The 12,329-nt window shown below is 36.0% G+C and overlaps 1 protein-coding gene across 5 annotated transcripts in view; it reads right to left on the minus strand.

Annotated features, from left to right (window-relative positions):
• The window catches only part of tbx5b (T-box transcription factor 5b), a 42,323-nt gene that overhangs the window by 14,695 nt on the left and 15,299 nt on the right, over positions 1 to 12,329 (minus strand). For all 5 annotated transcript variants that reach the window (XM_062050799.1, XM_062050798.1, XM_062050796.1 and 2 more), the window contains one exon: positions 9,878 to 10,030. In XM_062050799.1, the coding sequence (XP_061906783.1) occupies positions 9,878 to 10,030 (153 nt within the window). The remainder of the gene's footprint in view (positions 1 to 9,877; positions 10,031 to 12,329) is intronic.

Consider the following 12,329-nt stretch of genomic DNA (forward strand, 5'->3'; position numbering starts at 1 on the left):
GGAATACGGTATAAAAATCAGGGTAACACTTTAGTATGGGGAACATATTCACCATTAATTAGTTGCTTATTAACATGCAAATTAGTAAAATATTGGCTCTTAATGAGTCATTATTAAGTACTTATTAATGCCTTATTCTGTATGGCCTTATTATACAACCAGTAAGCCATTAACTAAGAGTCTTCCCTCAATAAGGTTAGGGTTAGGTTTAGTGTTGGGGTCAGGGTACTTAGAATATGTTCCCCTAGTGTCCAAATAACTCTAAATTAAGTCTTTGTTACTTAGAATATGTTCCCCATTCTAAAGTGTTACCTAAATCGATATGAATGGGTATACTCCTACAAATAACATCTTATATTTACACAAGGGCTGTCATAGTTAACGTCATAACGAATAAAATAAAATTTCCTTTAACAATGCCAAATTTTTTGACATGCCATTACCGTGTGCACATCCTGTGTGACCCTTGGTCCATACCATAGCGTGGGAAAACGCAACAGCATTCAAAATGGACCAAGAAAAGTATATGATAAATGGCAAGTTTAGCTTCTGGCAGGTGGCTCTCTCAAAAAGACCAAAGTTGTTTCCATCTACTTTCACTGCGGGTTGAGTTATCACCCGAGTAAGTCAAGTCTCAAATGCCACTTGCTAGCTGCTAGCTTATGCAGTGAGCCCTTCTCCCCCTCGCCAAAGGAAGACCACGCCGGAAAAAGCATGGACAACTACAACTTTCAGCAGCTAAATGGGTGACGACAGCTTTAATTTTGTGGTCGATTATTATTGTGGAGGACGAAGGGCAGCTCAAAATGACGTTATGAAGACTGAGGAGAGGCACTTCGCTGACACGGCCACACACTCAGCTGAGCTGGAGAAGGTGCTGAACCACGCCAGGTTTTTTTTTAAATTGTCATTTATAACAGGTTTGTATTTAAAGTAAGCCTGTGTCAGAAGTGGTACGCATTTGTGAGAGAGTGAGCGTATGTCTGTAAGAGTGTTTTTGTCCTTTTTCTGTTGAGCTGTTTAAAAAAGTATAATGTTTAAAAAAATAAACATTTGCATAAAGCAAACATATTGTCCAGTCCCATGTTGATAGTATTAAAAACTCTAAAGTATACTTATGATTGATTTAAAAAATATATCTGTGTTTAATTGTGAAAAGTTACAAGTTTACAGTGTTCGGAAAAATTGTGTTACACAATAACGGCCTTAAAGGGGAACTGCACTTTTTGGGGGGACTTGTGCCTATATCGTTCACAATCATTATGAAAGACATCACGACGGATGGATTTTTTTTTTAATTCATTCAGGTGAGAGGCATGATTTATGATCTAAAATAAACGTACAGGGAGCAGGGAAGCGAGGAAACAGCAGACCACTCGATGATGTAAACATAGGGAGACACGGAAGACATCACGTCGCCGCTTTAAATAGTTTGTCTGTGTTACTTAGCACTTATAATAACAATGTCACTAATACTTGGTTAGAATTCAAGTCATAAAATGTGAATAGAATATTGTTGGCGCTTTTTGAATGGTTATTTATCGCCAACAATAAAGTGCAGTAAGCAGACTTTTATTTACGTTTATTTAATATTTAGAATGCATTTTTAAAAATCCATCCGTCGTCATGTCTTTCATAATGATTGTGAACAATAGGCAAATGTCACGACGCGGGCTCGAACCCGCTTTTCCTCGACAGCTGGTGCTGCCGGCACCTCCGTTGGCAGCGTGCTTAGACACGCCCCTGCTCTAGCTGAGCGCAGCACGCCCACTGCATACACAAGATACAGTATAAGAAAGTTTTTCGAAAAAGTAACACATTAATTACTTTCCCTAGTAATCAATTCCATCTATAAAAGAACAATTTTGCTAGTTATTAAATTACTCTTTTGGGAATGTAACTGTAATTAATTAGTTTTCTAAATAATTTTTTCTAAAATTGCAAGTTAATTACGGATAATATTAGATTAATCCTGATTTTAAAAAATGTTATTGATAGAGTGACCTAATATTCATCACCAAATAAAATAAGATATGTGTCTGAGATAGGCTCCAGCACCCCCCGTGACCCCGAAAGAGACAAGCGATAGAAAATGGATGGATGGATGGAATGTAACTGCAATTAATTACTTTTCTAAATTATTTTTTCTAAAATTGCAAGTTAATTAGGGATAATATTAGATTAATCCTTATTTAAAAAATGTTATTGATAGAATGACCTAATATTCACCACCAAATAAAATAAGATATGTGTCTGAGATAGGCTCCAGCACCCCCCGCGACACCGAAAGGGACAAGCGGTAGAAAATGGATGGATGGATGGATGTTTCTTCCCACTCCTTTTCGAACATTGTAAGTAAGTGATCTTCTTTAATGTAACTTGTCTCATGCAAAAAGTAGCATACCATACCACTTAGAATGACAATTCTATACAAACATGAGCTCATCTCATCAAATCTAGTGTACATGTATTTGTGTAAATGATAAATGATAAATATATGGTCAGTGATTAGGTCAATGCATATGTGAGTGCACAAATGAGTAAGGAGACTGACTGGTGTGCTGGGTGGCAAATTTCACGACTAAGTACACTTTGACTGGACTTCATATAAAACTGTTACCAAGTTTTGAGCAAATAAATGATGCGCATTCATGTAAAACATTATAAAAATGTTCCTGAATGATATTCTGACAATAAAATTGCATTTTGTCCAAATATTGGACAAAATGTTAATTTAAATTAAGCAAGCAAGCAAGTAATAACCTGTGATTAATCATGATTAATCCAAATTCAAATGTGTGATTAATCTGATTAAAAAATAATAACTGGAGAGCACTCAGATTAATATAATTATGTAGTAAACATTCTCCTTCAATTTCTGCAATGAAGATATTACCAGCAATTTCAAGCAATAGTGGATATCAAGTGAGTTAACAATAGTTAAATGTAAAGTCTATTATCATTATCTTTGCTTGTGTGTAATTACTGAACTCCTGTTTTTATGACTTTTAGAATTCAAATATTATTGACTGGTATAGCAATCATGTGAAACGCAAATTAGCAAAGGGACTTTAGGCCTCAGTGATCTGTGTTTTGAGTGTAACATGCATGAGCCAAGATCAAGGGAAAGAAGCAAGCCATTACAGAGTGACACTCTCACACCCACACCCTGGCTCTAACACATGCACACACGCACCCACACACACACACACTTTTTTTTTCAGATATGCTCGCCAAAACGTAGTTCAGTAATTACACACAAGTAAAGATAATGATAATAGACTTTATGGACATACATAATATAGACAAAAAAAAAATGTTTGTGATCTCCAGGGAAAGCTGGACACTTTGGGGTGAGGACATTTTGGTCAAGGCTTTGTTCTAAGGTTAGAAGTGGGTGAAGAACAGTGTAGATTTGGGGATGAGAAACCCTGTCATAATGGTTTGGGTTTGGACAAGAAGCTAGGATATCATGCAAATGGACATCCTCATAGGAATGTAAAAGTAAAAATGTTTTTTGTAGGTTTGTGTAGAAGTTCAACTAATTTCATGTGTGCATATAAAACTTTAAAAATATATATTTTAGTTGCATATTTTTAACTATTATGAGTCTGTAGTTGACCATCTCTGTAGAGATAATGCTAGTTAGGATGAGAAATGTTGTGTGGGCACAACAACGATTTATACTGTATGTGTATGGACTAGCTGCATCAAAACATCTTAGCGTAGTAAATGCCTGCCGAAATGTTGTGATTTGAAAAGTACATGAAGAACAAAACATTTTTATTATTTAGGGTTGTTTTCCAAAAAGTGATTTTGTGCTTTTTTTTTTTTTTTTTAAGTAAAAACCTAATTCAGTAAAAGTGTAGGCAAATTTTTTTTTGACTGACACGCCTACTGTTTTTTTTTTTTTGTCCTTTCCAGCTACTCAGGCAAATCATATTGTTGATGTAGATGCCCATATTTGCTGTTCAGATTTACTTTACAAAAGAGAAGTGTGGGATACTTCTCTTGTTGCCTTATTTGTATTTGACTTTATTAAATGGATTTATATTAATGTTTGGCACAGCCGGACCGGAGCAGGAGGGGATAGGAAAAAAAAAAAAAAGGAAGACAGAGGGGGAAATTGCAGGGACGAGGGGGATAAGACAGAGAGACAACAACAACAACAAACACAACAATAACAATAACAACCACAACAACAGAACAGCATCAGCAAATACGATATGTACAAATGCGATACGAAAAGTAATAGCAAAGAAGCAGTTAGTGAAGTAAATATTAATAACACAAAAATGACAATGAACATTATTACAGTACAAATGGAGCAATACAAATACCAATAGAAAACACACTATTGATAATAAATAATAACAATAATTATTACTATTATCAACAATACAATTGTTTCAAATGCAATAATACATATATGTAATAACTTGAAATACAAAAGAAAGCAGATAAATGGAGGGGAAGAAAGAGAAGCGAACTGTATTTTCCGACTGTTTTGGCCAAAAACATGCTTAACTGATACAGTAGTGAAATTAGTCAAACAATCTAATCTAATTATAATGCATTTCGATATTATTTTCAAAATGTTTTCTAATCCTGAGTTACAGAGAAATATGATGCACTTTTATTTTAAATAGAAAAATTGGCCAGTTAGCATCTTTATATGGAATACAAGTCCCAGAATGCACTGCAATGGTGTTTGTCGCATTCATGTAATTTTCCCCATGTTGGCAGTACAGTAACGTGCAGTCACTGGAAGCAGGTGAGGCGGGGCCTCACGGGCCATCATGGAAAGAAAAAAAATGTGAAAAGAAAAAAAAAAAATTTAATTGTTATATGTATCCAGTGATTATACTATAAAGTTATTTTCCATTTAACTTCACCAGTTTTAGGTTATTTTTATTCAAAATCGCTGAATTTTCACATTTGCTGTTCAAATACTGAGAAGAGACGGTGCAGTGATCAGCAGCCAGTTGAGGCACGTCACTGCGTTGTGCCTCAACATGGATTGCGGACTCGGCTAACTGCTGGCCTGCTGTGCTGTGAGACCGTATTGCTATATGAATTATATTATACATTTCCATAGTTTAGTTAGCTGAGGTATATAATGTACAGCGTATTTTGTCAACAACTGTATGTGTGTAAGTATTTCTTGTGCTGAGCGATCATAAAACGGCTGCAAAAGACGCACTGGCTGAGGCTCGCAGTAATCCCGCCTCCTGGTGGTAAGAATGCACCCCCGCCGTAGAATGCACCCCCTGACGGGAGTGTTATATCAACTAAAGCCCACACTTAAACTTTCCATGTGCAAGATTGAATCTATTTAAAAAAGTTATTTCATAAGAAGCCAAAAAGTGCAAAAACAATAATGTTCGTGTTGGAGGAGTTGTGAATGACTGCAGGGCCACAACATTAGGTACACCTGCAGACTGCAGCACGGATTTCATATTTCATTCATTCACAACTCCTCCAACACGAACATTATTGTTTTTGCAATTTTTGGCTTCTTATTAAATAACTTTTGTAACCTATTTTTATGGGCTTTCCTCTTTGTAATGTTAAGTTCCTGTTATACGCTGTTATACAGTATATGCCTTGAGCTCTTATTTTGAAGGCGCTAAGAGCAGAAGTGATGACACGTTGGAGTGGAGCGTAGGTTTTTGAAAGAAGGTAAATAAAGTGGTCCTTGTGTAAAATGGAGTCTCCGTGTTTGTTTTTTTTGTAGTTTCATTCAGTATAGGCGACATTTATAAGCCCTCGGTTACACTTTTTTAAATAGATTCAATCATGCACGTGGAAAGTTTAAGTGTGGGCTTTAGTTGATACAACACTCCCGTCAGGGGGTGCATTCTACGGCGGGGGTGCATTAATCCAGCACAACAGCGGCGCATGGACTTCATTTATAAGTAAAGGTAAGACCATAATAAGGTTTTTTTTAGTAAATGTGCTTTTTTTGTGCTACAGTTTGTAAGTGTAAAGTTAAAGTTAAGTTAAAGTACCAATGATTGTCACACACACACTAGGTGTAATGAAATGTGTCCTCTGCATTTGACCCATCCCCTTGTTCACCCCCTGGGAGGTGAGGGGAGCAGTGGGCAGCAGCCGCGCCGCGCCCGGGAATAATTTTTGGTGATTTAACCCCCAATTCCAACCCTTGATGCTGAGTGCCAAGCAGGGAGGTAATGAGTCCCATTTGTATAGTCTTTGGTATGACTCGGTTGGGGTTTCAACTCACAACCTACCGATCTCAGGGCGGACACTCTAACCACTAGGCCACTTGTAAACAATAACAAAAAAACGAGCAAAAAGGAACAAGAAAAAGAAAAATACCGAGCTAATTACTTCAGTATTGTGTATATTCTAATACTATACTAGATATCCAGAGTATCGACATCTGCGGTTAGCTTTTTGTGTCGTCTTAGGTGTGTACTTTTTCCTTAAGTCCTCCAGTGATAATGTACTGTTTTAACCCCCAATTCCAACCCTTGATGCTGAGTGCCAAGCAGGGAAGAATGCTGGTATGAGCTTTTAAACATAACCCGTTAACTGCTGCCAATCGAATGGTGAATAAGATACTCTTTAGGGTTCATATGTTTGTAAATCTGACTGTGATGAAGTCAGTGCCTCACCAGCCATGAACCTCACCGCACGTCACTGTGGCAGTATGTTTATTTGCTATTGCTTTTTAAAATCCATTTGGATTGATACTTTTATGACTCAAGTCAGTGGAGCAGTATTAAGCTTTATAACATGTTATCCTATTTTACTGGTAATCCAAACTCTGTTAAAAATTAAGACTAGTTGGCTAGATAATTTAGGACAGTGATTCTCAAACTGTGGTACGTGTACCACTACCATCGAGTGGTACTTCAGAGAATCACTTCATTAAAGTACAGTGGGGGTTTTTTCTATGTTCAAAAACATTGTTACTGTTCAAACTGTATGTAATGTTACAGTGGCCAAAAATATTAAATATAAATGTTTAATAAAACCTCTGCCTTGTAGTCAATGGAAATAGGCCTACTACGCTACTGTATTTCAACGTCTGTCATTACGGTGGTACTTGGAGAGCTACGTTTTTTTTGAGGTGGTACTTGGTGAAAAAAGTTTGACAACCAATGGGCTGGAGGATGTAGGCTAAGCGCCTGTGCTTAATGAACAGAACCTGACATTATTGTGGTTAGCGGAGTCAGTGCTGAAAATTTTAATTTCCCCTCTGGGATTAATAAAGTATTTCTGATTCTGATTCTGATTACAATATGAATCATTGACTGCCTTATCAGCATTTAGCTTAAAGGAGAACCTATGATGACTATCAGCTTTTCTGATTTACAAATGCTGTGTTAAATAATGCCAAAGCGTCAAATAATTTTGGTGTGAGCTTGCAAATAGTTTTGATGCCTCTGTTCACATGGTTTTGCAGTCTGGCCATACATCGTAACTCCAAAGCGAGGTGGAAGCACTTATTTGGGCATTAAGTGAAGCACTCAGACCACCAGGAAACATAAAAAAGGTATAATTAATAATTATTTTAGTCTAATCTTGACATGCACATAATAACACTAATGTGCAACATGCAGTGTCATAAATGTTGCTAAAAGCAGCTTTTTTTATGCAGAGTCGGTATCGATTGACGAGTATGCAGGCGTACATAATGTTGTGACCGGGTGAATCTATGTAAAGATTATGAAGTTTATTTTCGACCGTGTCTGGAAAAAAAATTGCCGTGACATCTTCAAGATATGTATTTCAACAGTGTAGACTTTCAAAAGATCAATTGTGATACATTTGGAGAGGATGGAGCGTGGTTTCATTTGCAATCTGGGAACGCCTCCAAATATGAACTTCTTGCAGACAGACTGAAAAAAGCGGTTATTAAAGTGACTGTGGAGCAAAATGTATGTAAAATTTAGACCAAAGCATATCCAAAACGTATTATCTAGACCAGAGTGTTGGCGCCCATGCATTGTAGGGCCGCAAGCACCCCCTAGAGCAGTGGTTCTCAACCTTTTTTCAGTGATGTACCCCTTGTGAACATTTTTTTAATTCAAGTACCCCCTAATCAGAGCAAAGCATTTTTGGTTGAAAAAAAGAGATAAAGAAGTAAAATACAGCACTATGTCATCAGTTTCTGATTTATTAAATTGTATAACAGTGCAAAATATTGCTCATTTGTTGTGGTCTTTCTTGAACTATTTGGAAAAAAAGATATAAAAATAACTAAAAACTTGTTGAAAAATAAACAAGTGATTCAATTATAAATAAAGATTTCTACACATAGAAGTAATCATCAACTTAAAGTGCCCTCTTTGGGGATTGTAATAGAGATCCATCTGGATTCATGAAATGAATTATAAACATTTCTTCACAAAAAAATAAATCTTTAACATCAATATTTATGGAACATGTCCACAAAAATCTAGCTGTCAACACTGAATATTGCATTGTTGCATTTCTTTTCACAGTTCTTTTTGACAGACATTTTTTAAAAATCTCACTTACCCCTTGGCATACCTTCAAGTACCCCAGGGGTACGCGTACCCCCATTTGAGAACCACTGCCCTAGAGGGCTGCCAAAAAAATATTATATCACTGTTATCCGTTTGTAATGCACTTTTTACCACTTGTGGCAGTAATGACAATCTCAAACAGAAGAAGTCTGCAGCCAAAGTCATAGAGAAGTTTCTTAAGCGCAAAAATGTGACAAAATTCAAAAGATCTTGTGAAGTTCTTGTGCCCTTGGCATTAAAATAAAAGCAGATATAGCAGGTCCACATTATGTATACATAACAAGTAGGGGTGTGGGAAAAAATCGATTCGAATTCGAATCGCGATTCTCACGTTGTGCGATTCAGAATCGATTCTCATTTTTTTAAAATCGATTTTTTTAAAAAAAATTTTAAATTTATTTATTTATTTTTTAAATTAATCAATCTAACAAAACAATACACAGCAATACCATAACAATGCAATCCAATTCCAAAACCAAACCCGACCCAGCAACACTCAGAACTGCAATAAACAGAGCAATTGAGAGGAGACACAAACACGAAACAGAACAAACCAAAAGTAGTGAAACACAAGTGAATATTATCAACAACAGTATCAATATTAGTTACAATTTCAACATAGCAGTGATTAAAAATCCCTCATTGACATTATCATTAGACATTTATAAAAAAAATTAAAAAACAACAATAGTGTCACAGTGGCTTACACTTGCATCACATCTCATAAGCTTGACAATACACTGTGTCCAATATTTTCACAAAGATAAAATAAGTCACATTTTTGGTTCATTTAATAGTTAAAACTAATTTACATTATTGCAATCAGTTGATAAAACATTGTCCTTTACAATTATAAAAGCTTTTTACAAAAATCTACTACTCTGCTTGCATGTCAGCAGACTGGGGTAGATCCTGCTGAAATCCTATGTATTGAATGAATAGAGAATCGTTTTGAATCGGGAAAAAATCGTTTTTTAATCGAGAAACGTGTTGAATTGAAAAAAAAAAAAGATTTTGAATCAAAATCGTGACCCCAAGAATCGATATTGAATCGAATCGTGGGACACCCAAAGATTCACAGCCCTAATAACAAGAATACTATTTTTTTCTGAAAAGCATGGTAAAATGTAGAATAGAGCTGTTTTAAGTTATGAGTGGCCTAAAAAAAAGTGCTGAGTCCTTATTGTGTGTTATTGAGTGGTATTGAGCCTCAGTGATGTAAGTATATGGTGTCAAATGTTCCACTGCCTCACACAAACCCCACTAAAGGCCCTCCCATTTCTCCAAGCACCCTATAGGATATCACCTCCTCACTAAAACGCTGGCTGCAGCAGTGTGCGCTGTGTAAAACTAACCTTATGGTTCTGGTAGGAGGTGACAGCGATGAAGGCGGTCTCAGAGAAGACATGGGTGCAGAAGGCTGTATTTTTGGAGCCGAAACCATTGTTCTCGTCCGCCTTGACAATATGGAGGCGAGGCTGGTATTTGTGCATGGAGTTGAGTATTATCTGCACAGGGGTGAGATTGAGAGGGTGAGGCTTGAGTGAGCGGTCGTGTTCCAGCAGCAGATGGGGGCTGGACTAAAACACATTTCTAGGACGACCTCAGTGTGAGTGACAATAGATTCATGACACACAAGATCAAAGTTAGGGAAGTTGAGATGTACAGCCACTTTTTTCCCCCTGCAGCCTATATGGTCTGTTACTACCACTTGTCTTGTCAGCCATTTAGGAACGCTTAAAAAAGTGTCTATAGTATGAAATAAATGCATCTTTTTACATCTTAGACATACCAACACCACTTTGATCTACATACTGCAAGAGAGGCATATACTAATTGACCATTACCTTGATTAGAAGTGCACTGTATCCTATTCAAAACTATTTTTTGTAAGGTGGGTGAAAATTCCCCGCTCAGCTCTCAGTATGACAAAGTGCAGTTCTACATCACTGCAAACTAAACATTTGGTTACATTCAGACTTCTGTAGCAAAACTGAGCATTAGTACTTTCTCCTTAACATACTGTACTTTGCAATATAAACCCTCTCATTAGATTATACATGGCACACATTCTTACACAACACGGTGCATCTCAATACATTAGAATATTGTGTAAAAGCTATTTAATCACAAGTTCAATTCAGACAAAGACTATGTAAAAGTTTATTTAATGAGGTATATGAATTTAGGCTATAAGGTTTAATCTTAAAAAATAAAGGAATTAAGACTGTTTTCCCCTCGCAAAAATATTAGTTTCACTTTATAAAAAACGATCTACCGAAATAAAGGACCTTTTCAAAGACGTTGTAATTTACTGAGCTGCACCTTTACTTTTTATTTGCAATAAATAACACCAATGATAGTTTTATTACTCACAACCGGCCCTTAGCATAAAAACTTTAGGGCCACAACTATGGGCCACATGATCATGGTATCAGCTTTGGAAAGAGTTGTAGATTTTTTTCTTTGATTTAAATCTGTCAGTTATAAAATACGACGTCATAAAAGTTCAGATAAACACAATTTTGCTGTCAAAATTCAATATTAAGGTTGTTTGAATTAAATAGGAATGTAGGCACCAGCACCGCCCGCAACCCCGAAAGGGACAAGCGGTAGAAAAATGGATGGATGGAGGGTGTAACATACACGCCATTAAAAAAATGCTAAGCATTGGAACACGTCACTGTTCACTCAACACAAACGTCATAAAGACATCAAAGCTCACATTAGTCCATCCACACCCACCGCCAACATTTGGGAACCAGGATAAGGTGGTAGAAAAAAGGTAAAAATATAATAAATCTATTTGTGGCACCATCGGACAAAGTTATGTTTAAGACTCCCTTTTGCATCGCATAGCACAATTGTGGTGCGTTCAAGGAACCTTGATTAAATCTATTTTTTAAAGATAGTGGAGGCTTAACCCCTGCAGATACACTAATGATATTAGTAATTATTAATATTATAAGAATAATGTATTATTATCATCATTCACTAACGATAATCCTACATTAATCAACTAACCTCTAGATTTAAAATATAAAGTAAAGAAACTTTGACAAATTGATAATCATGTTTAAGTGAATAATAACAGGCTGTGTGATTATTAAAACTCACATCTTGGTAACATTACAAGCAATTAAAAAAAACCTATAACTTGTTTTTAGTGCATGCAAAAATACTGAGTGTGTCTTTGATTTTAATCCGCCAGTTATAAAATATGATGTCATAAAAGTTCAGATAAACAAAATGTTGCTGTCCAAAAGTTCAATTGATTGAATTAAATAGGAATGTGTAAGATACACACCCTGGAAAAAAATGCGAAATTGTTCAGCCAAGCATTGGAACACTTCACTGTTCACTCAACACAGACGTCAAAAAGACATCAAAGCTCCCATTAATCCATTCACACCCAGCGCCAACATTTGGGAACCAGGATAAGGTGATACAAGAAATGTAAAAATATAATAAATCTATATGTGGCAACATCGGACAAAGTTATGTTTAAGATTATCTTTTGCATGTCATAGCACACAATTGTGGTGCGTTTAAGTAACCTCAATTTAAGTTCGAAACAGAGGTGTCACTAGTTTTTAAAGACAGGGAAGGCTTAACCCAGGAGATACACAAATGATAATAATTATAATAATGATTTATTATTAACATCAACTACTGATAATCATATTCTCTATACTTAACATTATAAAGTAAATAAAAACTTGACAAATTGATAAACATGTTTAGGTTTAATAACAGGTTGTATTAACAAAACTTACACAGCTTGGCGACATTAAAGCAATAAAAAAA

This window comes from Entelurus aequoreus, linkage group LG06 (genome assembly GCF_033978785.1).
Source record: "Entelurus aequoreus isolate RoL-2023_Sb linkage group LG06, RoL_Eaeq_v1.1, whole genome shotgun sequence".
Classification (NCBI taxonomy): domain Eukaryota; kingdom Metazoa; phylum Chordata; class Actinopteri; order Syngnathiformes; family Syngnathidae; genus Entelurus; species Entelurus aequoreus.